This window comes from Bubalus bubalis, chromosome 6, assembly GCF_019923935.1.
Source record: "Bubalus bubalis isolate 160015118507 breed Murrah chromosome 6, NDDB_SH_1, whole genome shotgun sequence".
Taxonomy (NCBI): domain Eukaryota; kingdom Metazoa; phylum Chordata; class Mammalia; order Artiodactyla; family Bovidae; genus Bubalus; species Bubalus bubalis.
The window spans coordinates 40625252-40650476 of record NC_059162.1 but is presented as its reverse complement, the minus strand read 5'-3'; the positions used below and the strand labels follow the sequence as shown (position 1 = coordinate 40650476).

General features: G+C 34.3%; 1 protein-coding gene across 3 annotated transcripts in view; it reads right to left on the bottom strand.

The window, feature by feature from the left end:
- Positions 1 to 4421: 4421 nt before the first annotated feature.
- Positions 4422 to 25225, bottom strand: part of COL11A1 (collagen type XI alpha 1 chain) — a 224976-nt gene continuing 204172 nt past the window's right edge. For all 3 annotated transcript variants that reach the window (XM_044944634.1, XM_025288198.2, XM_044944633.1), the window contains 10 exons: positions 19423 to 19476; positions 18325 to 18432; positions 17776 to 17829; positions 17637 to 17672; positions 17489 to 17542; positions 15216 to 15465; positions 11795 to 11907; positions 9261 to 9329; positions 6849 to 7082; positions 4422 to 5149 (listed from right to left, as the gene is read on the bottom strand). In XM_044944634.1, coding sequence (XP_044800569.1) covers positions 5003 to 5149; positions 6849 to 7082; positions 9261 to 9329; positions 11795 to 11907; positions 15216 to 15465; positions 17489 to 17542; positions 17637 to 17672; positions 17776 to 17829; positions 18325 to 18432; positions 19423 to 19476 — 1119 coding nt within the window. In that variant the 3' untranslated portion in view covers positions 4422 to 5002. The remainder of the gene's footprint in view (positions 5150 to 6848; positions 7083 to 9260; positions 9330 to 11794; positions 11908 to 15215; positions 15466 to 17488; positions 17543 to 17636; positions 17673 to 17775; positions 17830 to 18324; positions 18433 to 19422; positions 19477 to 25225) is intronic.

Genomic DNA, 25225 nt, shown 5'->3' with positions numbered 1-25225 from the left:
ACTGACCAATCTCCTTATAAATATTGAGTGCTGTACTTACAAGACAGAAAATAAATGAGGAGGGAATTCCCTGGTGGTCCATTGGTTAGGACTCTGTGCTTTCACTGTAGAGAACATGGGTTCAATCCCTGGTTGGGGAACTCAGATCACATAAACCACTCAGTGAGGAAAAAAGGAAAAAAAGAAAATAAGTAAGGAGATAGCAGGTGTTGCCTATGAACTGATAACTGAACTTGGAATATTTTAGCAGAATATATTCTGAAAGATTTAAAATTGTGAGTAATTCTACAATCTCTGGATCTCTGGACTGAAGCTACATTGAAGAATTATCAATTATATGACCACTACAGAGATATGCTCTGTATATGCTTGTGCTTCCCAGGTAGCTCAGCTGGTAAAGAATCTGCCTGCAATGTGGGAGACCTGGGTTCAATCCCTGGGTTGGGAAGATTTCCTGCAGAAGGGAAAGGCTATCTACTCCAGTATTTTAGCCTGAGCCACAGAATACTCCAGGATACTGAGAATATTGTATCAGAATACTGAGAATACAGCTCAGAATACTGAGCTCCAGGCCAGAGAATTCCATGGACTGTACTGTCCAGTCCATGGGTCACAAAGACTCGGACACAACTGAGCAACTTTCACTTTGGCAAAGGAAATGGCAACCCACTCCAGTATTCTTGCCTGGAAAATCCCATGGACAGAGGAGCCTGGCAGGCTACAATCCATGGGGTAGCAAAGAGTGAGACTCGACTAAAGACAATGACAGAGATATGAGACTAGCAAAATACAAAATATAAAATCTAATGATCTTAAAACCTTTCAAACCTATCCTTCTCAAGAACAAAAACATCCTAGTAAAATGGGCCTTGATGAGCTCTGTCTCAAGAATTTGGGATTCTTGGATATCGTATATGCTACTGCTTTCATTTTTTGGTATCCTTTGTGAATCTCTGTAAGGCTTGTATTTTTTTTTAAGATGATTTGAAACATCTTTTTTATTATTCTTTGATTTATTTGGCTGTGCTGGGTCTTTGTTGCTGCTTGTGGGACTTTAAGTTGTGGCATGCAGGATTTTTTTTTTTGGCATGCAAACTCTCAGTTGTGGCATATAGGATCTAGTTCCCTGCTGCTGCTGTTGCTGCTAAGTCGCTTCAGTCATGTCCGACTCTGTGCAACCCCATTCCCTGAGCAGGGTTCAAACGTGGGTCCCCTGCATTGCAGGCATGGAGTGTTAACCACTGGACCACCAGGGAAGTCCCATGGCTTGTATTTTATGTGAGTCTCTTTCCTGATTTGGACCTCTGTGATACAATCTGTATTTACTTTGTGATAGTCATTATTTATTTGGCTCTTAGTGTATATCAGTGTGCTAGGCCCTTAATTAACTCATTTACTTTGCTGTTATCCAGCTTGCAGAGGACTATTTACTTGAAACCAATAAAACTTAAGCTTCATAATCCTCTTTCACAGGCATCATCTAAGACCTTAACGAGATTCTAAAAATATGCCCATGTGGTCATATGATTAGTTAAGATTTGCCAAAGATTCTTTAACCAGGATCAGCTAAATACTTTGTGATTACATGCCAACTTCTTGATATTCTTTTTCTGTGTTGGGCGGTGTGGAAGGAAGCTGTAAGGAGGAAATTTGATTAGAGATTCATTTACTTGGCATTTGTGGAATATGCCTATGTGGGATATAATTATGTGGCTTGCAGCTAATATTTATGTATAATTAAATTGCCAGTAATCTCAGTATAGATATGGCTTTCAGGAATAGTCCTGTCACCCACTTGTTATGATAATGAAAAAGCTACGAGGGAAGAATTTATACCATTGTATGCATGTGTATTATGGTGCCCAGAACTTGAATCTATTGATAATGGAGGAGCAACAAGGTAGAAAACGTACAGAATCAGAGGCTGTGCTCTGGAAAACTCTCACAAATTTATGGTGTGAAGTATAGTGTGAAGGAACTATAAAAGAGATTTTCCTGAATTTAAAATAATCTAACATTAAGCAATACTCACCAATAACAGAATTTGACTCTGAAACATCTCTAAGCTATTGACAATAAAAAGCACTTTAAACCTAACTTGTTAGAGAAACATTATTTCTAAAAGAAATTTAAGATTGTCATTTGAAGAGGCACTCAGAGGTTGCAGCCAAATAAATAATAAACAAGCAAACACATGGATAAAATTGTTACAGAAGTACTTTAGAGATTTAATTAATAAAAATATCAATATTTTCCTGGATGTTCTGATACTTTTGGTGTTGGTCCATTTTTTAAATTAATAATTTGTTGTAATACCTTTACTCATTTTAAATAGTAACTTTTGTATTTTTTATTTGTAATTTTGTATTCGCTTTTTAAAGAGAATTATACCAAACTTTATGTGTATCAGGGCCAGGACTTACCTATGCCTGCAAAGTCAATATTACTTTCCGTAATTTACACATGAACGATTCATAAGTTCTTGGTCAAGACTAGAATGTTGCATAGTATCCATTTTCCCTTACAGAGAGATTCCTTTTCAGATGAAATCAATAAGGAGACAGAAAAAATTCGATAGCATGCAGAAGACCATATGCATAGATGAAAGGTATAGAAAAGGATAGGTGAGTTAGCTATTTATGCATTAATTCAGTTAAGTGCAACGTTTGAAGCCATTTTGTTTAAATGGACAAATGATGCAACTTCCCCAATGCAGGTCAATATGAAAAAATTCCCTCATTACTATGCATTCATTAAATTGTCTGATGTATGGAATTCCTCTTGATAGACAATATTATTTTATGTATGATTTAGAGTCTATGACGTGAAAGTTGCTCACTCATGTTTGAGTCTTTGAGACCACATGGACTATACAGTCCCTGGAATTCACCAGGCCAGAATATTGGAGTGGGTAGCCTTTCCCTTCTCCAGGGGATCTTCCCAACCCAGGGATCGAACCCAGGTCTCTGCATTGCAAGCAAATTATTTACCAGCTGAGCCACAAGGAAAGCCCAAGAATACTGAAGTGGGTAGCCTATCCCCTCTTCAGGGGATCTTCCTGACCCAGGAATTGAACAGAGGTCTCCTGCATTGCAGGCAGATTCTTTACCAACTGAACTATCAGGGAAGCCTATACAGTCTATATTAAAGTCTATATTTCAAGTAAAATATCTGGAAATTCTTGTAATGCTGAAATTATGAATGTTTGAAACATCATTAAGTTTTTAATTATAAAAATATTTTAAAAATTAAGCATACCCTCTCATTTTGTTTATAGAGTTTATTTTGGAAATGTGGAGAATTTTAAACAACTAATCTATGAAGGATAATATTCTTTTTCAGAAGTGTAAAACTATTCTAACCTGGATGGTCAAGAAACAAATTGGGAGCCTTTTCTGCAATAGAGTAATTTAAAACCTATTTAAGAAAGAGAATGACCAATCCAGGTAGACAAGACTTGAGTTTATTTATACCATTCATATCTCCCTTCTTCAAAGGACATTTACAAACTTGATTTAAAAAATAAAAGAACTTCTGAATGACAATGTTCACGTTTTAATGTCAATATTACAAGTATGTTCTTTTGTGATAAATTATCAGTTGAAAATGTTCCAGTGAAATCTAGTATCAATTAACTTAACACTTCATATAAGAAATAATAAAACATTTATTTTCAAGTCTTAACATATATTACTTAAAATAGATACAAAGTTCAATTTGTTATTTTTAGATTTTACTGCTATTTCAAGCTACCTGAAAGAAAATGCCTTAGTGGAAAAAATATTTTTATTTTTTTTAATAAGTATGACTTTTAGTACAAGCACTATTAGTAACAGTTCACCCTTATGTTATTTAGCAATTAGGTAGGTCAAATAATGTATGATATTATCTTGAAAGAAAAGAAATAATATTTGTTGGACAGGTGCAAGTAAAATAATATTTGAAGACTATATGCAACTTAGCATCAAATTCTAGAAGTTGATTGATTAAAATATAACATTTAACAAGTTCATAAATAATTGCTTAGTTTCCATCTTTTAATATTAACCTGAATAGCTGAAGCACACTGAAAACAATGAGATGAGATAACGTAGTTAAAGAAATTGTACATGTGATTGATTGCTTGATGTAGGCATCAATCTGTTAAAATAGCTTCTCATACACGTTTTCCTGTCCAAAAATATAAACTTGCTTGTTTTCCATATGTACAAGTATCCTGTGAGATCCTGGATTCTGAAAAGAAAACGGTTGAGGTATAGCACTGAATAAAGCATCAAAATGCATGATGTTTTTGGCTGAAATTCAGCAAAGTTACGGTCAGAAGAGAAGAGTTGCTTGGTATGTGCTTCCAAAAGTCTTCCAGGTTTTGCCCTCTGAGAAATTTGTTGGCGACATCAAATAACTGAACTCTTCAACATCAATATATACAAAGGCATTTTATTATTCATCAAAGAAAGGGAATTAGAGCCACCAGAAATTACAGTTTTATTTTTTCATAATACATATATTTATTGCCATCATATTTCTGCAATTGTCATAAAATTAGAGTCAGATGGAATTCAGAGACACGTGCAAGTTTTGGAAATGGACACATAGATAACAGTATAGAACTGTACATAAAATTACAATTTATTAAACACATTGTTTTAGCACATCCTTGATGGATGGGAATGAGCACCATATCTTTTATGAATATATATTTTTCTCTTTTTTTTTTCTACAGCACCAAAGAAATCCAAATAGGAAAAGGAGAGATGAAAATTGGGATTCAAGAATAAGGCCTGTTTCCATCTCAGCCACACTATCTTATATTTTTATGATTTTCAAAGTTTTGTCATGTGGTTCTGTGCCCACAAGGGCATCAGTATTTCCTAATTGGCACATACATATGTAGCAAGTTATTTTCTATACCATTCTTATTCAAAACTTGCATGTGGCATAAAATGGGTTGGTGGTACCAAGGTATATTTTCTGTTGATTTCATATGTTCTTTGTCCTAATCTTAGCCAAGAAAACAAACAGGACCAACTTCAAATCCAAACTTCTGATTCTGATCACCAAAGTCATTGATCATTACATCAACGATAGGTACTTGATCAATTTTCGGTGTATTGATTTCAATCACAGTCTTTTCATAGCCTTTTCTGGACTGTAAAGTTAAGAAGAAATAAAAAGTTATACAATCATTGCATACTTCTAACATACATTATTTTTTTCTTAAGCCTCTGAGTAGAGGTAAGAAGGTAAGAAAGAAGAGAATGGAAAACAAATTTGCCATTATCTTTGTAGTAATTCACTCTTCTTGTTATTGCCGATGTCATATGTAGTTTTAAATTTTGAATGTTGACCGTATTTAGTATTTAGCTGCACATATTCAAAATGTTACTCTAATATATTGCACAGCTGCAGAGAATCTTACTGAATTGATATATACATTTTAATATGTGAAAACTGATATTGGTACTGGGTCATATCTTTGCATAAATAATATATCCTTAACATTGTTATAATAATTAAGATATATGTATATAAATATATATGTATACACACACATATAAGCAAATTTTCTAAGAAAAATTTGAATACAGTGTAGGAATTATAATACAAGAAGTCCAAAGTCAAAGTATTTCTGTTGCTATGTATTAATTTTATGAATAATTATCAGTACATTATGTTGGGAAATCTAAATCACTTGCTCCTTTCAATATACAGTATGTTCTCTTCTTTGGTCTATGTGTAAGCTACTTACTTTGTTTATTTGTAATTGTGGCTTTTCAGTAATCAGCTAGGAAAACAAATTTTTAAGGATGCTCTCTTGGTCATTTGCTGTTATGAAATTACCATATGTGTGAGAAAGACAGTTGCAGAGGATTAAAATAACAAAATGACTGTATCTGTTTAAGCTCTTGTAACATAATACCAATCCGCAAACCTCTATAAGCAAAATACAAGATAAGAATTATCTATGGTATGAATGGTATAATGATGATTCCTTTAACTGTCATTTTAGAATCATGAATTAAGGAGGCAAATGAAATAAGGCTCTTGATCTTTTTCATTCCAAGAATAACTAGCTGTAATAGTATTTAAATATCAGGAATAATTCCATAAAAATAACATATGACCCAAGATTACCTTCTGCTGTGGCTTTAAAAGTGTGTCTATATGTATGTTTCAGTTTCTGTATCTGTGTGTGTGTGTTTGTGTGTGAGTACTAGTGGTTTCTAATATACTGTACTGTAATATTGGAGAAGGCAATGGCTTCAGTACTGGTTTCACTCCAGTACTCTTGCCTGGAAAATCCCATGGACGGAGGAGCCTGGTAGACTGCAGTCCATGGGGTTGCTAGGAGTCGGACACAACTGTGTAACTTTCAAGTAGACAACCTGAGCGACTTCACTTTCACTTTTCACTTTCATGCATTGGAGAAGGCAATGGCACCCCACTCCAGTACTCTTGCCTGGAAAATCCCATGGATGAAGGAGCCTGGTAGGCTGCAGTCCATGGGGTTGCTAAGAGTCAGACATGACTGAACGACTTCACTTTGACTTTTCACTTTCATGCATTGGGGAAGGAAATAGCAACCCACTCCAGCGTTCTTGCCTAGAGAATCCCAGGGATGGGGGGGCCTGGTGGGCTGCCGTCTCTGGGGTCGCACAGAGTCGGACACGACTGAGGCAACTTAGCGGCAGTAGCAGCAGCAGCACTTTAATATGTCAGTGTTAAGCATCGAGCCTTAATGACAATTGACATCCCCTTCATGAGAGAAATCTGACTTAGGGCTAAAGTGGAATGGCTATACATTGCCTCTCATCTCTGTGAAAGAAGGCCACAGGGACTATACTCACCGCACAGCCGTCAAATAGGGCTTTGATATAAGGGTTGTTGTCATAGGACATCTCCTCATCATTTGATCCCAAGAACCGAAGTGCTTTGTCATAGCTTCCGGATGACACATCATGCCAGGCCACTGACTGATGACAGTAATAGGTGAAATTTTGCCGAGCAGAGGCAGTCAGCAGTTTCAGGAATGTCATTTGCACCATATTAATGGAATTGCCTTCGACATCTAAATATGAAAGCTGGAAATAAGAGAATAAAGAGACACATTCTATTATAAAGAATAAAATCACTGTCAACAGTGAATTGAGATCCCAGAAGCATGTGGATGTATCAACAGACCTATTTCTTACTTAATGAAAGAAAGTATGCACTGAGAGTCAGAAGACTCAGATATAGGAATTTATGAAATGAAGATGGGTTTTCACTTTAGCTACTATCAACAATACTTATCTTGGAAAAAAAAAAATCATTTTACCTCTATACTTCATTTTCCTAGTCAGTCAGTAAATACCACAAAAAAATGTAATTTTTTATTTGTTTCCAAGAATTATTTCATTATACTCCTGTACCTTTTTGATATAGTCCAGGGAATTCTCCAAGCCAGAATACTGGAGTGGGTAGCCTGTCCCTTCTCCAGTGGATCTTCCTGACCCAGGAATCGAACCAGGGTCTCCTGCATTGCAGGTGGATTTTTTTTACCAACTGAGCTATCAAGGAAGCCCTTTTGAATAATAGAGTGGTAAAACAGTGAAAATGAAAATCAAGGAATCTCAGTGAAATGCAAAGATTGATTATTTTTATGTTTGTTTTCCCCTATTTTCCTAGTATATCTGTTTGATTCAAAATTTTCAACACATTCCTGCATTTTTCATTTTGGGGCCACAGTCTTCCAAGAGGTTTTTGGTCTTCTAATTTTCACCACAGACCTCCTGTTTGTCTGTTCTTAGTTGATGTAATTATATTCATCTTTGTATCATCAGCACCAAGCATATTGCCTGAGACATGCAAGTAAATATTTGTTATCAGGAAATACTTTATGTTTTGAGAAGGAACACAGTCCTAATTTCAAATTATTAAAAACTGTCTCTTTTGTCAAGCTCGTAATTTGTTTTACTGGGTATAAATAAACTATCTGGGATTAGCTGAGACATATAAACTTATATTTTAAAAATTAAGTAAGAAATTTGCCCAGGTTATAGATTAATTCAATATAAAGGCAGTTATCTGTGACTTTCCTTCTTATTGGGCTTCCCTGATAGCTCAGTTGGTAAAGAATCTGCCTGCAATGCAGGAGATCCTGGTTTGATTCCTGGGTCAGGAAGATCTGCTGGAGAAGGGAAATACTACCCACTCCAGTATTCTGGCCTGGAGAATTCCATGGACAACTGTCCACAAGCAACTTTTGCTTCACTTTTCCTCCTTACTATTGATTTACTTAATTCTTTCTGATTAACAGTTCAGATGATGAGAATACCTGAGAGGTTAGAGAAAAAAACTGGGAAATCCACTCTAAGGAAAACAAAACAGCAAAAAATAAAACTACACACAGAGAGCTCTATCTGTGTATGTATTTTTATCTCATACAAAGATAAAACTGTAACATGGATATTTAATATGTAACTTGAAAACTGAACTAGAGATTTATGATGTGGAGAATATTATTAATATGTGTAGATTTTTAGAGGATAACGATTGTATAAATAGTCATAAATGGAAAATCATAGTTTTTTTTAAAGAACATTGAAAATTTGAATAATTATCTGAATAAATGAGAAACTTTCATTAGAATACATGATAATTAACATTTCAAAAACAAATATATCTTAAACAGCTTTTAAATGCAAATTTAGTTTTGGCATGCAATGTTAAAATATCTCTAGAAAATGACTAACCACGAACTGGTAATTCTATGGAAATATCTAAGTAAACATGTAATCCATATAAAAGGTCAGTCAGTCAGCTCACTTTATTTCCAGATGTAACTATTGGAAAAAACATTTCACATTCCAAAAATTCTTATTGCAATTGAAAACAAAGAATAAATTAGATTTCAAGTATAAAGGAAATGAAATAGTCAGAGATCCTTCCTAAATAGATATTATACTCTCTATAACTCATATTTCTAATATAGTCCATTTTTATGCTATCTATTTCAAGTACTTAGTGAAATGCATACTTTATTTGATTTTATTATTTTAATAAATTTAATATATTTCCATTTATTTTGGTAAAAATTTTAGACTTCTCTCTAAAAATCCCAAAATTGGTCTAAGAGATTTAGATAAAGCAAACTAGAGAGTACATGGAATCCTTCTTTGTATGATTTAGACTTTCACAGTAAGGGGCTAGAGATTATATAATTTGAACTTGAGTTATGATGTTTAAGATACACCACGCATGCTAAGGTAATAACATACCAGTTTTCCTCTCTTAAATTCACTAAACCAGCTTCCTGGTTTCTCCTTTGGCCATGATGAAATTCTTACCTGTTGCAAAGAAAAGAAAAGTTAGAAAGCAGGTTAAAATTATAAACAATATTGTTTATATATTTATCATTTATTTTCAGTAATACTATGATGCTGAAGAGTTTTTAGAATGGTTTACCTGGATAATACAAAACAGGATAAAGAGCAAAATTTCAGATAGATCTGTGAATTCCCATTTAGTGAATTTTGAGCCATTTTTTTTTCCTGTTTTCTTTAATTGCTACAAAATAAGGGAGGTGGAAAATAACCTGGTAAAGGCATACCAAGTGTTGGCTAAATCCTCACAATGCCAGTTGGAATCTGACATCAAGGCAGATAGAAACCTTTAGTAGTTCATAACCAAGGGAGGCATCCTGCAGCATAGTAACTGAGGACTGGATGCTATGGAGAAGTCAAGATTAAGCTTGGCAGGAAACAAGCCTAATCATTCTCTGCTGGGGAAAATGATTAGAAACTTTTATAAATCTTATTATTTAGCTTTTCAAAGATCAGCAAAATATAGAGGTATTTAAGGCATCGCTCGGAGAAGGCAATGGCACCCCACTCCAGTACTCTTGCCTGGAAAATCCCATGGATGGAGGAGCCTGGTAGGCTGCAGTCCATGGGGTCGCTAAGAGTCAGACACGACTGAGCGACTTCACTTTCATTTTTTACTTTCATGCATTGGAGAAGGAAATGGCAACCCACTCCAGTGCTCTTGCCTGGAGAATCCCAGGGATGGGGGAGCCTAGTGGGCTGCCGTCTATGGGGTCGCATGGAGTCAGACATGACTGAAGCAACTTAGCAGCAGCAGCAGCAGCAAGGCCTCACTAGAGGGAATTTGAGTAATCCTGTAAGGGGAGGCATTTCCATTTTCCCACATTTCTCTGTGGACTAGAGGAGCTTTATTATGCTTCCCCACATGCAAAATGTGGTTGGGAAACAGAAGTTGCTTTGTTTCCTGCTCCTACTATCCATCATTCACTTACAAACTAAATGTCTCTCCTAAAGAGATTAGTCACAAAGCTCCTTATTTTCTTATAAACCTGTGGTTACCAAAGGGGAAACGTGGAGTGGGGTGGGATAAATCAGGAGCTTGGGGTGAACACACACACACTACTATACATAAAACAGATAATCAACAAGGACCTACTGTATAGCACAGGGAAATCTACCCAATATTCTGTGATAACCTATATAAGAAAAGAACCTAAAAAAGAATGAATATATATGTATATGTATGTGTATATATATATATATATATAATATATATAACTGAATCACTTTGCTGTACACCTGAAACAAACACAATCTTGTAGATCAATTATACTCCTATAAAAGTAAAATGTTTTTTAAAAGTTGCTTGTTTTGTCTCAAGGAGATTCTGTGCCTCTGCATGCCAACTCCACTTACTAACAAGAATATGATTTATTAAAAGTATACAGGTAAAATCAAAATGTCCCATCTATAAAATGTTTGGAGAAAGTAATTATGTTAGTGAAAAATCTTATATTAATAATTTGCCTATAGCTTCCCTGGTGGCTCAGATGGAAAAGCATCTGCCTACAATGCGGGAGACCTGGGTTCAATCCCTGGGTCAGGAAGATCCTCTGGAGAAGGAAATGGCACCCCACTCCAGTACTCGTGCCTGGAAAATCCCATGGACGGAGGAGCCTGGTAGGCTACAGTCTGCTGCTGCTGCTAAGTCACTTCAGTTGTGTCCGACTCAGTGCGACCCCATAGACGGCAGCCCACCATGCTCCCCGGTCTCTGGGATTCTCCAGGCAAGAACACTGGAGTGGATTGCCATTTCCTTCTCCAATGCATTAAAGTGAAAAGTGAAAGTGAAGTCGCTCAGTCATGTCCGACTCTTCACGACCCCATGGACTGCAGCCTACCAGGCTCCTCCACCCGTGGGATTTTCCGGGCAAGAGTACTGGAGTGGGGTGCCATTGCAGTCTATGGGGTCGCAAAGAGTCGGACATGACTGAGTGACTTCACTTTCCCTTTAAAGATAGAACTCACATATATTGATACTGCTTGGTGAAAATCAAGGAATATGTTTGAAGAGACTATCTGAAAGTACAGAGAATACTCTTATGTTATAGATTCGTTCTTGTGTATTTTGTGTATTTTGAGCGTAAAATACAGCTGTGAGTTCTATCACATGGTAATTGGAAAGAATACCACTATGCATATACTAAAATCTGATAATCAGCTGTGCTGTGTCATGGAAAGTCATAGAATTTTAGAGAGCAAGCAGGTGCATAAAGAGTACATCTGGCTAAAAAATAAAAAGTATTTGTTAACTACATGTCTCACTTTGGTGCCTTATTCATGTTTATGCAAATGAAATGCTCTAATTACCCCTGTAAGAAAAGCAGATAAATGAAAATATGACAATATAATTTTCCTGTTTACTTCAATATTGCAAAAACATGACATAAACTGTCAACAGTCACCATCAAAACAGATTGGTTACTTACTCCCTCCGATTTTTTGTCTGGATAAATGCAAGTCTCACCACCAGATGTGAAATTACAGTAAACTTTGAAGGAATCTCCTGAGCAACCTTGGTTGGGATCAATCCAATATTCACCTGAAAGCAGAAAAAAAATAAATCATATGCAAATACATTTTGGGCTTTGCTGGTGGCTGATAAAGAATCTACCCACAATGCAGGAGACCTGGGGTCGATCCCTGAGTTGGGAAGATCCCCTGGAGGAGGGCATGGCAACCCACTCCAGTATTCTTGCCTGGAGAATCCCCATGGACAGTGGAGGCTGGTGGGCTACAGTCCATGGAGTTGCAAAGAGTCAGACACAACTGAGAAACTAAGCACAGCACAAGCACAAATACATTTATATAAAAAATTGAATATATTATAGGGCCAATTTTATTGGAGAAATAAGGAAAAATGAATAGTCATTGATTTTTCTACATGGATCACTTTTATGCTTTTGGTCACATTGGGGTATATGTTTGAAGAAAGAATGACCTATTGTTTTGTCTGCCTGGAGCTTTGCGAATGTCCCCATCTTCCTGGAACATCCTTTTTTTTATTCTTAGCATGCCTATTACTTTTGGGTTTCGGCTTAAATGACTCCTCCTCAAATATTAATACCCTATTGATTTACATATAATAAATTGCAAGTACATTGGGTGGAGATATACTTGACCCTAAATCCTATATGTTTTATTTACTACTTAAGTGAAATCCCATGGACTGAGAAGCCTGGCAGGCTACAGGCCATGGGGTTGCAAAAGAGTTGGACATGACTTAGCAACTAAAACAGCAATAACCTGACTATAATGATCATTATATTTTTCCTTGATTTATTTATCTGTATTGATGGAGGTGAGAGTATCTACTTAGCTTCAAGGATCATTCTTTTGCATTACTGTATAACAAAAACTTCATTAAGTAAATGTACTCCCTCTTTAAATGGGCTCCAAATAAGTCTATTTTATATATTTAAATACAGTTTGCTATTAATTATATTATCTAAATGGCACAGAACTAATTTTATCATGTAAATGACCATGACCATTAATTTGGTGTTAGGTGAGTAATGATGTTAAGTAGTGGGACTAACAAAAAGTTATTCTTTAAGTAATTGACAATGGGGTTATTTGAGAATAATTGGGGAGATAGACTTGGTAGATATGTGATGACTACTTCTCTCCTAACATTCTTCATGCTGCCATTTCATTTCAAATCCTGATTTGAATTATGTCAATTCACTGATTATGAACTTTAAACAACGTAAAAGCTCAAACTGCTTGGCTTAGTATTGGAACTCCTGAAAATTTAATATCAGTTTGCTTTTTAAAATAAATTCTTTAACAAAAAAATATACTTTTTCTAATTACACCATTAATAATTTCACATCTGGAACCAATTAAAATTCTTGGAAGAAAATTACACAAGAAAATAAAAATCATCTTAAAGATTTTACCAACTGGAAAAACCACTCTTAATCTTTGATATTTCTTAGGGTTTTGTTTTTTTTTTTAGGGTTTTAAAGAATATATAATTTTGAATTATCTGGTAAGCATTATTTTTATCTCTTCTTAGTTAACATTGTTACTAGATAGTCTTTCAAATGACATATATTTAAATTACTAAGATGCTTTTTTTGGCTTTTTGCCATTTCAGCTTGCAAGAGATTTCATAGGAACTCTCTGATTTTGGATAGCAGGGGAAATCTATATCTGTCATACTATGCTATTATAAAACTTAAGGTTTACCTGTTGCCATTATTAGACAATAATAGCCCAAAGGAATTGTTCTTTCTGTTTATCTGTGAGTTTCTGCATGAATAACAGTGTCTGACACCAATAAGTAAATAAATAAATATTTAATTGTAATTAATTAACACAAATAATTAATAAAGTTAGCTAATACATAGAAACCACCAGGAACTGTAGTCCACAGTGAGCTTTCTATCCCCCAAATTTACAAAATTGTCTTGAGCATCAGGTTCTAGTTAATCATGTGTTGTTTTATGTTGTCAGTAAATGCTTATTTTTTACATTTGATATTCAGTCACATATGTATGATTACCTTAGCTAGATCAGAAATGTGGGTCATTCTTTTTATAAATCACTGAATTAATATGAAACTAAACAATATATATTTCAAATAAATATAAATGTAAAGATTTTTGATAGCAGTTTGTAAAGAATCCTTAATAATTATCTGTGTCTCTTTTTAACAGAGTGTGCTTAAGATAGGAGACTTTTAAGACATTTTTGTAGTAAGGAATGTCTGTTCTTGAATTGCATGAAACTTTTCTGTCTCTGCTGAGTTATTTAGATCTCAGTTACAACATTCATTATATGATCGATAGTGAAAAATAATGTTGTCACACAGAGTAAATAGAGTGACAAAGTATTTCCACTTAAAGTGGGAGATTTAAAATCAGATACAGATCTGCCCATTTTTGGTTTAGTTTAGGATAATGTGAGTTATTCATTTAAAATACCTGGGACTGTTAGCTTCTCAGAACAGGTATATAAGAGTTTTGTCAACTAATTTTGTTGTTTAGTTGCTCAGTCATCATCTAACTCTTTTGTAACCTCATGGACTATAGGCTGTAGCTAGGCTCCTCTGTTCCTGGTGCAGAGGAGCTCCAAGGCAAGAATACTGGAGTGGGTAGGTATAGTAAATTATCTTGATATTATTACAAACAAATAATTCACAGTTGTTCTTGTTATTCATGGATCAATGAAATACATTTTTGCCTCAAACTATCCTACTTCTTAAATACTCTTTTCACCAAATCATTGCTAAACTGATAGGTCACATGATTCAGTTATGCTACTTAAGCCTGAGTGTTATATAAGTTAGGACATACTATATAGATATGTAGTAGTATGCACATATGTATACACACATCATACCCATTCTATGATAGTAATTACATACCAAAATACATTTGTGTTATCTTGTTGTTGTTATTTTTTAGTCGCTAAGTCATGTCTGACTCTTCTGCGACCCCAGAAGACTGTTGCCCGCTAGGTTCCTCTGTCTGTAAGATTTCCCAGGCAAGAATACTGGAATAGGTTGTCATTTCCTTCTTCAGGGGATCTTCCTGACCTAGGCTTCAAACCTGCATCTCCCGCATTGGCAGGGGGAGTCACCAGGAAAGCCCTTGTTATCTATAACCATCTAAAAATGATCTTGTCATAATTTAATAAAACCTTATTTAACAAGACAAAGATTTTCCAAAGTAGATCTAGAATTACAGTGTAAATGGCTTTTTTTTTTTTGTCTACAGGATTGGAATTAATAATCATTCACTCATTTTATTTAGAGTCTATATTAAATATTTAACTAGAATTAATGAGCTGACAGTGCATCTCAGTAACTTAGAAGCTCAGGACCATGTATTATTAACATACCATCTGGGAAGTCAGGGTGGCTGAGTTGCAGATCTTTGCAAGTTCGGGCTGGATTGGTCTGTGTCCCCATTGGAAACTTCATATGCTCGATGTCTTGTTTCAAGGAATTGAGGGAACCAAATATTTCCTCCATTCCATCATTGTAATCCAGAATATTATCACCTGCATCTGCTTGCATGCTTTCAGCATGTCTTCTTGTTTTTTTTGGTGACAAGATTGGTAAAGGCTGTATGACTTCACCTGGTGGACCCTGTAAAAGAGATGATCTGCATGTAACTGCTTCCTAGGGTAAAATATTCTTCAAATATTAATTATTACTGATTATGTTATATTATATTACAATTTATTTAGCCTTTTAATGTTTTCCCTATTTTTAAAGTTTTATCTAATTGCTTATATATATTTATCATACATATATATCTTTATATATAAACTTTGTGAATTCTTTAAAAAGAATCTAGTGGAGGTATCAAGGTAGGCACAAAAATCAGATGACTTCTGGGCTTTTTCTATACAAGTAACATAGTACAGATTTGTGTGGAGATATGTTATATATGTTACTTTTCCATTTACTAGCTAGTCCTCATTTCCATGTCCTATCCCTGCAACAAGACTTTAGTCTCTGAAGATTAAAAAAAACATTTTTAGGTTCTTGTATTATATAATGAGATGTCTATGGTACTTGATAACAATTTATATCGCATTTAAAAATACACATTAGCTGGTTCCAAACATTTATAGCTCTATATATAAATAAAGAAGTGCAATTAGACTTGAATTTACATATCTATAAGAGTAGAACTACATCAAATAGTTAATTTGTACTTTTATGGATTGAATGCTGTCCCATAAAAATCCATGTGGAGAATTTCAAAGCCACAGTAATTCAGAGGAAGATCTTATTTAGAAATGGGGTGGCTGTATATATAATTATTAAAGTGAACATGAGGGCATTAGGGTAGTTCTGATTCCGATATGACTGGTATCAGTCTAAAATGGGAGAATCTGGCACAGAGACATGCATAGTCAGAAGACCATGTGAAGAGACACAAGAAGACAGCTTTCTACAACCAAAGGAGAGAAGTCTCCAAAGGATCTTTCCCAGCCACATCACCTCAGAAAGAAACAAGTTTCTGACACTCTGGGCTAGGACTTCTGCCTTCTAAATTTGTCAGGCAAAGCATTTCTATCCTTTGAACCATTTGGTTTTTGATTCTTTGTTACTGTCATTGCAGCAAATTAGTACTCATATAGCTTAGAAACAAGTTCAAGAAGAAAGTCTCAAATTTTGTCACATGGATCTAACACAGTAGTTGTGTGAACCCTGGTAAATGTCAGATCTAATAAGTGGTAGCTATTATTATCTGGCGGAGAAGGCAATGGCACCCCACTCCAGTACTTTTGCCTAGAAAATCCCATGGACGGAGGAGCCTGGTAGGCTGCAGTCCATGGGGTCGCTAAGAGTCGGACACAACTGAATGACTTCACTTTCACTTTTCACTTTCATGCATTGGAGAAGGAAGTGGCAACCCACTCCAGTGTTCTTGCCTGGAGAATCCCAGGGACGGGAAGCCTGGTGGGCTGCCGTCTAAGGCAATGGCACCCCACTCCAGTACTCTTGCCTGGAAAATCCCATGGACTGAGGAGCCTGGTGGGTTGCAGTCCATGGGGTCACTAAGAGTCGGACACGACTGAGCGACTTCTCTTTCACTTTTCACTTTCATGCATTGAAGAGGGAAATGGCAACCGACTCCAGTGTTCTTGCCTGGAGAATCCCAGGGATGGTGGAGCCTGGTGGGCAACCGTCTATGGGGTCGCACAGAGTTGGACACGACTGAAGTGACTTAGCAGCAGCAGCAGCTATTATTATCATTATATGCAGTAGGAAAAAACTTTACTTTTTATTCCTAGTTAGGTATTAATATATCTTTGTGGCATACAAGCAGTTGCTTTCATGAAAATGTGATATAAAATATATATGATTTTCTTGAAAAATAAAGCAAGATATTATAATATATAGTTATGGTATCTTTATATTCAAAGAGTGAAGCCAATTTGCAGGCAGACACTTTATTATCTGAGCTACTAGGGAAGCCCAATTAAAAGACACGTGTTGGCATGCAGACCTAAGTACTTAATTAAGGTAGTTGCTATTTCCGACAAAATCAGTACTTTGACAGAATGTGTTTTTTCATTCTTATAAATTCAGAGAAATCACTGGCTGTCTCAAGATGCTAATTGCCAAAATATTACTCTTGTTACCATGCACTTACCGGAGGCCCAGGAGGCCCTGGAAGACCACTGTCACCCTTCTGGCCAGCAGGTCCCTATTAGAAAGAATAAGCAACAAAATAAATGGAGACAAAAACATTTGAGTAGGCATCACTGAAAAATTTAAATGCCAAAGGGAAAGGTACTTACCGTAGAGCCTTTAGTGCCCTTTGGACCTTGAGGACCCTAAAAAATGCAAAAGCAAAAGTAGACATAAAAATCTAGAGAATCTATGTCTCTTTGATTTATTTATAAGTTAACCTGGTAAAATTCTCTGTCTTGTACTTACTGGTAAGCCCGGAGGACCAGGTGGACCAATGGGACCGGCAGGACCTGGAATTCCCTACAGAGAAGTTTCATACAAATTAGAGTTTTTCTCAGTGATTCCATTTTTATATGTTACATAACAACACAAACTGCAAAATTTAGACAGTGCAGAAATAACAGAAGAATGGCTTAAATTTTTCCATTTTAAATCTAGGAAATAACTTTTGCAAGATAATCTATATTTTTTTTCCATTTTGCTGCAATATGTCTCTCTATATATATCTTTATGGTCCTGCAGCATTGAGAATAATGATTTGTATGTGTTGAGGATTCAGTGAACGTTTGTGTAATTGAATACTAAAGTATAATTTTTCTGGTTTCCAATTTTCATAATTTTTATTTATTTACTCTAAAGTTGAATAAATTTTGTTTTGAAAACATCATTGACTTAAGGAGATTAGACCCTCTAAATCACTTAGTTGGTCATGTTTAAAGGAATTTGTGCAGGAGTGTGGGTGTATTGATTGTATGATTGGAAAGGAGTAGGGAAATAAGTTATATCTTTACTCACTCCATCTCCCTTTGCTCCTGGAGATCCTTGAGTTCCAGGGAGTCCTCTGTCACCCTTTTCACCTTGTTCTCCTGGAGGACCAATTAGGCCAATTAAACCAGGATGTCCCTTTGAAAGGCAAAGAAATTTTAATGATGTATAAATTGCAACCATGTATTAAGTTATAGTCATAAAAGAACTGCAAGTTAAATACATGAAATATAAGAATAAAAAATGCATTAAAATTTTTAAACCTTTCTGAATAAAATATAGGATTAAGAACCTTTTCCTCCTCACCTAATAGGATCATTTACTGATTGTATTATATGAGACTTTCCTTAAGGGTTAGGAATATATATTATTGAACAAAATGCTTTCTGAAAGCATCACCTTCAGTGCTGTGTTTACTTAAAGGAATTCCTTTAACTAAAAGGCCAATAATGACCAAATTTAATATTGGTGAAATAAACAACAGAAAATTCTTTGGTTTAATAAGCATTGGATAATGAATATGTATGGCCAAGTCCTTTCTGTTCACCTGAAACTAAAACAACACTGCTAATTGGCTATAATCCAAGACAATGTTTTTGGTGCTTAAAAAATTAAATTAAAAAAAAAAATAAAATGAGTTCTATTCTTCAGAGATTTTTAAGTACCCAAGAAATATTTATGAACAAAAATAATTCAAAAATATTAATGTCACTCTAAAAATGTTTTATTTTCTTTATTTGATGCAACAGAGCACATATATCTTTAAAATTACCATCTGAAGGACAGTCTAGTTTAAAATTTTTATTTTCATGTTTAAAAACATGAAAAAATGGGCACTTTGTTATTCTGTTTATTTTCTGAATAGTTATTTTAGTATAACCATATGCTTTCTCCATATGGTTCCTACAAAGGAACATTGACTAATATAACACTGAGTTCTGGTACATTTTTCATCATTATTTTCTCTTTTCTGAATTCCTCTTGGAAGCTAAGGATTGACAGCATTTTCCTTGGTTAGAATGACAAAGCAATTCCTTGAAATTTCCTTTTGAGTGATTTTAATGTGCATAATTGTAGTCTCTGCAATTAGGATATCAACAGTGTAATAATACATTATTTTATTCTCACCTTTTCACCCTTGGAGCCAGGGTCACCTTTGAGACCAGGTAAGCCAGGAGGTCCCTAAATAACGAGAAATAACAAACATACATAGAGTATGTGCAAATTAGAGAATTATTATCTGAGGAAAACAAAAACAGGAAAAGCTGATTTTAATAATATGATAAGGTTCAAGATAACTAATAATGAGCAGGTTCACGATAACTAATAATAACAAGCATTTACTTTTTAGGATTATAAATTATTTTGTGCACTAAAATGCCATGGTTTAATATATAACCATAATAATAAAACATAGTATTGATAAGTTTGTTTAAATAAATATGAAGTTAAAAATAGCACATGATTTAAAAGAAAAGAAACATTTTTAATTAATTTTAGAAAAGAAGTTTCCAGATTTTACATTCATTTAATGAAGTATTTTAGTGCTAAACTCAAATTCAAAGGTTATAATATTGCCAGTAAAATTTAAAGGAAAATCCTTTAATAAAATGTTTGACAGTCAACTGACCATTGTTAGCCATTTTGCTAAGCAAACTCCCAAGAAAGTATTTTTAGCTATAATTCCCAAATTGAATTTCTAATCTAAATAATCTCTAAATGTAAAAAAATTTTTTTTCACTTTATTCATATTATACCTATATTTTAATTATCTTTTTTATAATCCAAGGGTAATCCATTTATCCATTCAAGTTAAATTATATTGTAAGGAAAATTATGGAATTATTTTAGCAATTAACTCTTAGTCCTGGCTTCTACTCACAAAAATATTCATAATGATGTCTTTTAAACAAATTTTTAGATATAAAAAACTAGTGTACTTCAACACAAACTAAGGTTCTTGTTCTGAAATTACAGCAAGTTGAACTATGCAAGCAGATGGTTTATAAGTAGGTGGTGGGTGAAAAAAGGCCAGGATGATACTACACACTTGAGTCAGTACTGCTTGCAACAAATACCGCATCAAGAAACAAAGGCAAAATATAATTTTTTCTCTATGAGTTTGAATTATATAGACTGAATTGAACTATTTGAATTATAATTTCAGTAAAGATTTTAACATAGCACTTACAAATCAAATTGTTTTAACTTTGATCAAGCTATATGATTAGTCTTCACTGTAATATCTTTTGCAAAGCTACCATAAGTATTTTTTCACTCTCTAGACAACCTGAGTTTTCAGTGTGAAAGAGCACAGTAAGTCTTAGTCCATCATCTTTATGAATCTAATGTATTAAGGGCCATGGATCTAAATAACATGATGTAATATAAAAACTATGGGTTGAGAATCCGATAGACTTGGGATAGAAGCCAGATGCTCTTATCAGCAGTTTAGCTAACCAAAGAGAACTTCAGTTCTCTCATCTATAAACCAAGGATTATATAATTCCTGTCTCAAGGGGCTACTGTGAACTTGCATAGATAAGCGCTTTCCATTCTTTAGTTTCTCAAGTCTTCTCCTCAAACTGAAATCTTGAATATCAGAGAAAGATAAGAAAAATATTAGTATAAATTAGTCCTGTGTAACAACAGTGTTTTGGACTGTTATCAGAAATATTTAAATTTGTTTTGGTGGTGCAGTGGCAAAGAACCCACTTCCCAATGCAGAAGACACAGGAGATGCATGTTCGATCCTTGGGTTGGTAAGATCACCTGAAGAATGGAATGACAAGCTATTCTGGCCTGAAGAATTCCATCGAGAGTGGACCCTCTGACTAGAGTCCCTGGGGTCACAAAGAGCTGGACATGACTGAGCAGCTAACACACTGCACTACATGAATGAATCTGAAATTCTGTTAGTATTGATATAAAAGTGAACAATTTTCCTATATCATTCTATTGACAATAGATAAAATTATCTTTATAGAAATTCCATGCAATTTTAAATGTAAATTTAACCCTAAAACTCTTCTTATAAAGAAAAAGTTATTAATCCTCAGATATAGATTTGTTATTAATTCAGTTTAGATTCTCTTTTGTGTAACTAATAAATAATCATGCTACTTTGTTAAAATAATTGTCAAATTCACTTTCAGGAATATTCTAAGGCTAGATTCTAACACTGGACTTTCATCTCATTTGCTAATATTGTATCCGAGTGGATGATCTCAAAGTGTGATCCTCAGACTGCAGCATTATCACCACTTATGAAGGTATTTTGCATGCGTGCATTGCTCAGGCATATCGGATTCTGTGATGCCAGGAACTATGGCCTAAGGCTTCTCTGTCCATGGGATTCTCCAGGTAGGAATAACGAAATGGGTTGCCATGCCCTCTTCCAGGTTGTCTTCCCAACCCAGGGATTGAACCTGCATCTCCTGCATTGCAGACAGATTCTTTACCACTGAGCCATCGGAGAAGCCCTTTGTGAACGTATTAGAGAAGAGGCTTGTCTAGACTCTGAATCTGAATTTCTGGAGTTAGAGACCAGCAATCTGTTTCATAGGTTTATTATTCATTAAAGTTTGAGAAAAAGGATTCTGTGGCATTAGGTCCCAAATCTGTTAAATCAATATGAAAATCAGAATAGCATAAAGAATGTCATTTATGTTAACAGCATTACTTATTTAGTCCTACTAATTCAATAATTTTAAGATTAAGTAAGTATATTTGCATCAACTTTTTTCTGATCTCATCAGAAAGGCCTGGTAAATTATTGGTTAGGAAATTAATGTTGCCTAAAAGCACAATTTTAAAGGAATAATATAAATGAGTAATGAAAATAATGATATAATTCCTTGAGGTCATGCGACCATCAGGATAGATGCCAAGCATTCTATATGTTAGCACAAAGTGACATAAAAAAGCACGAAAAAATAGTTCTAAGAAATATGTAATTTCACGAAAGAACCATATACCTGAACCAGTAGCCTGAACCCATTTAAAAATATTGGTTAAAATTGACATATGTCAGTAAAAAGTAAATATATTCTTTAGATTGAAATACAAAAGCTATTTAAAGAGGCCAGATTTTTTTCTATCTTTCTTCTTATTTTACATTTAAGCTCTCTCTGGTAGACAATAAACACAGAAATCTTGCTGTAAGTGAGAGAACTAACAGGGATGTCACTTCATGAACACTGATATTCCAGTCACTGATTCATTCAGCATCTCAGGTCTACCACTCATTATTCGGGTATTCCTGAGTCCATTCTTTCTTATCTCAGAGCTTTATTTATAAATCTATTCTAATAATAACTGTTAGAGAATTGTGATAGAGAAAGAAAAAACAGGTCTATGAAAGCACTACATATAGTGAAATATGTGGAAATATGAATATTGTTATTTGTTTCTGATATGCTCTGGATGGTTATCAATCAGCTTTCTCATGACAATCTAATAGTAAAAACTATAATGGCAAAACTAAAAGAAACACTACAGATTCTAAATGCTCAGGGTAATGGGAAACATACTAGAAGTTATTTGTGTTTGTAATGCTTTCAAATCATTTCTATAAATATTTTTCATGAAAGAGTTATAGGAAATGAATGTTAATTCTTTTAAGCTAATAATATCATAAAATTGCAAACTATATCTAAGGAGGCATTTGCCAAGCAAAGTCAGCTTCTTATTTTCATCAGCTGGAAATAGACATTGGCAAGTTATGATGTGATAGCAGTTATAAAAATCCTCTGAACCTGGAACATATCAAAAATATCAACTCTGCATATAAAAATGTTATTTCAGGTACAGATATTTTCTATTTCCTCTTTAGAATATTGTAAATTGAAAAACCTTATGAAATACATAATTCATAAGTAATAAAGTGAAGCGGAAAACAGGGATGATACATTCTTAGGTGTCTAGAATACACAATCAAATGTTTTCCCTTGCTGTATCATGCTATACACAATATTTGCTTTACTATGCATCTCAAAATTCTAGTGCATTAAAATTTAAAGAAAATTCAGATCCTACTCTTTATTTAGAAAGTAGTATTGTAAAATAACATTTAATTTGGTGAGAAGCAAACGTTTTGTGATTTAAACCTGCTTAATCATTATGGAATACTACACATCTCAAACCTGTTTATAGATAAGTTAAATGTAGCATTTAAAAATTTAAAATATAATTCAGTAACCCATCCTACCATTTATTCAGCAATTATGGCTTAAAAAATAATGTTATCAGATATTTTACTTATCAGCATGAAAAAGAATTAATGTATGATAAGGTAAACTTGTAAAAATACTAAACAATTTTTCAGCTACACTGGAACAAATAGTTCTTAAAATAAAAGATTATGAAACAAAATAAATATTTAAAACTAAAATAGATGCTAATTATGCCTTAAAAAAGTAAAATAAAAATTAATATAAAATTATTAAATCATGTTTGACTATGCAGCAGAGAGGAGAATATAGCAATAATTACTGTTCTCTAAAGCACTCAATTTTATTACCATTTGATTTTTTCTATTTTCTGAAAAACAAAACAAAAACAACACAACAAAAAAGTTCAACTTCAAAAACTCTCAAATAAATTTATTTATACAATCTCATCATTGTCTTTAGCTTTCTTTTAGCTTTCACACATACTGTTTATCTACTTTCAGTTCCATATGATGGTTCTGAATATTTAACTGTATATAAAATTCGTGCATATGTAGAAGCTTAAATTTTGCCATGAGAAATATCTAATTTTGAAGTAATAAGTAAATATTGTACCATATATAAACTCTAGTAGAGCTGATCATATAGAATGGTAAGATATCAGTTATCATTTTATGAATTTTAAAATGTTTGTTCTTTCTTGTATCAGAGCTTTATTTATAAATATATTATAATAATAACTGTGTTAGAGAATTGGGATAATTAAAGAAAAACCAGGCCTATGAAAGAACTACATATAGTGAGGTGTTAGTTACTGTTGAGTCTGACTCTTTGCAACCCCATGGACTGTAACCCACCAGGCTTCTCTGTCCATGGAATTTTCCAGGCAAGAATACTGGAGAGGGTTGCCATTCCCTTCATCAGGGGATGTTCCCAACACAGGGATCGAACTCAGGTCTCCTGCATTGCAGGCACATTTTTCATCATTTGAGCCACCCGGGAAGCCCTCATACAGTGAGGTAGAAATGAAATGTTTGTTTCACTATAGCCCAAAGAATTTCCAATCCAAATATTAATATAAAGTGGTTAAATTGTTACTTATGGAGATCAGCCCTGGGATTTCTTTGGAAGGAATGATGCTAAAGCTGAAACTCCAGTACTTTGGCCACCTCATGCAAAGAGTTGACTCATTGGAAAAGACTCTGATGCTGGGAGGGATTGGGGGCAGGAGGAGAAGGGGACGACAGAGGATGAGAATGGCTGAATGGCCTCACTGACTCGATGGACATGAGTCTGGGTGAACTCCGGGAGTTGGTGATGGACAGGGAGGCCTGGCGTGCTGCGATTCATGGGGTTGCAAAGAGTCGGACACGACTGAGCGACTGATCTGATCTGATCTGATATAGCAAATGGTCTAAGTTGCTTGAGTCTTTTTTTTTTTTTTTTTTTTTTTAGGAATAGTTCGTTTAATCATCGTAAGAACCCCATGGATAAAAATATATTAATATCCCATTTGATTCACTTTAACCTCATAATATCCTGTAAGATAGATGCTACTTAAATTCTCATTTTACAGATGAGAAACCTAAAGCTCAAAAAAATTGAATAACTTTCTTAAAATTCATTCAGGTTGAAAGTTGATGACCTTAACCTCTAATCATGATACGCTACTTCTCACTCAAATCCAAAACTGCCTACTAGAACATGTATTTCTTAGTTGAACTGAAAAGTTCATTAAATTGTTATACATCCTGAAGATG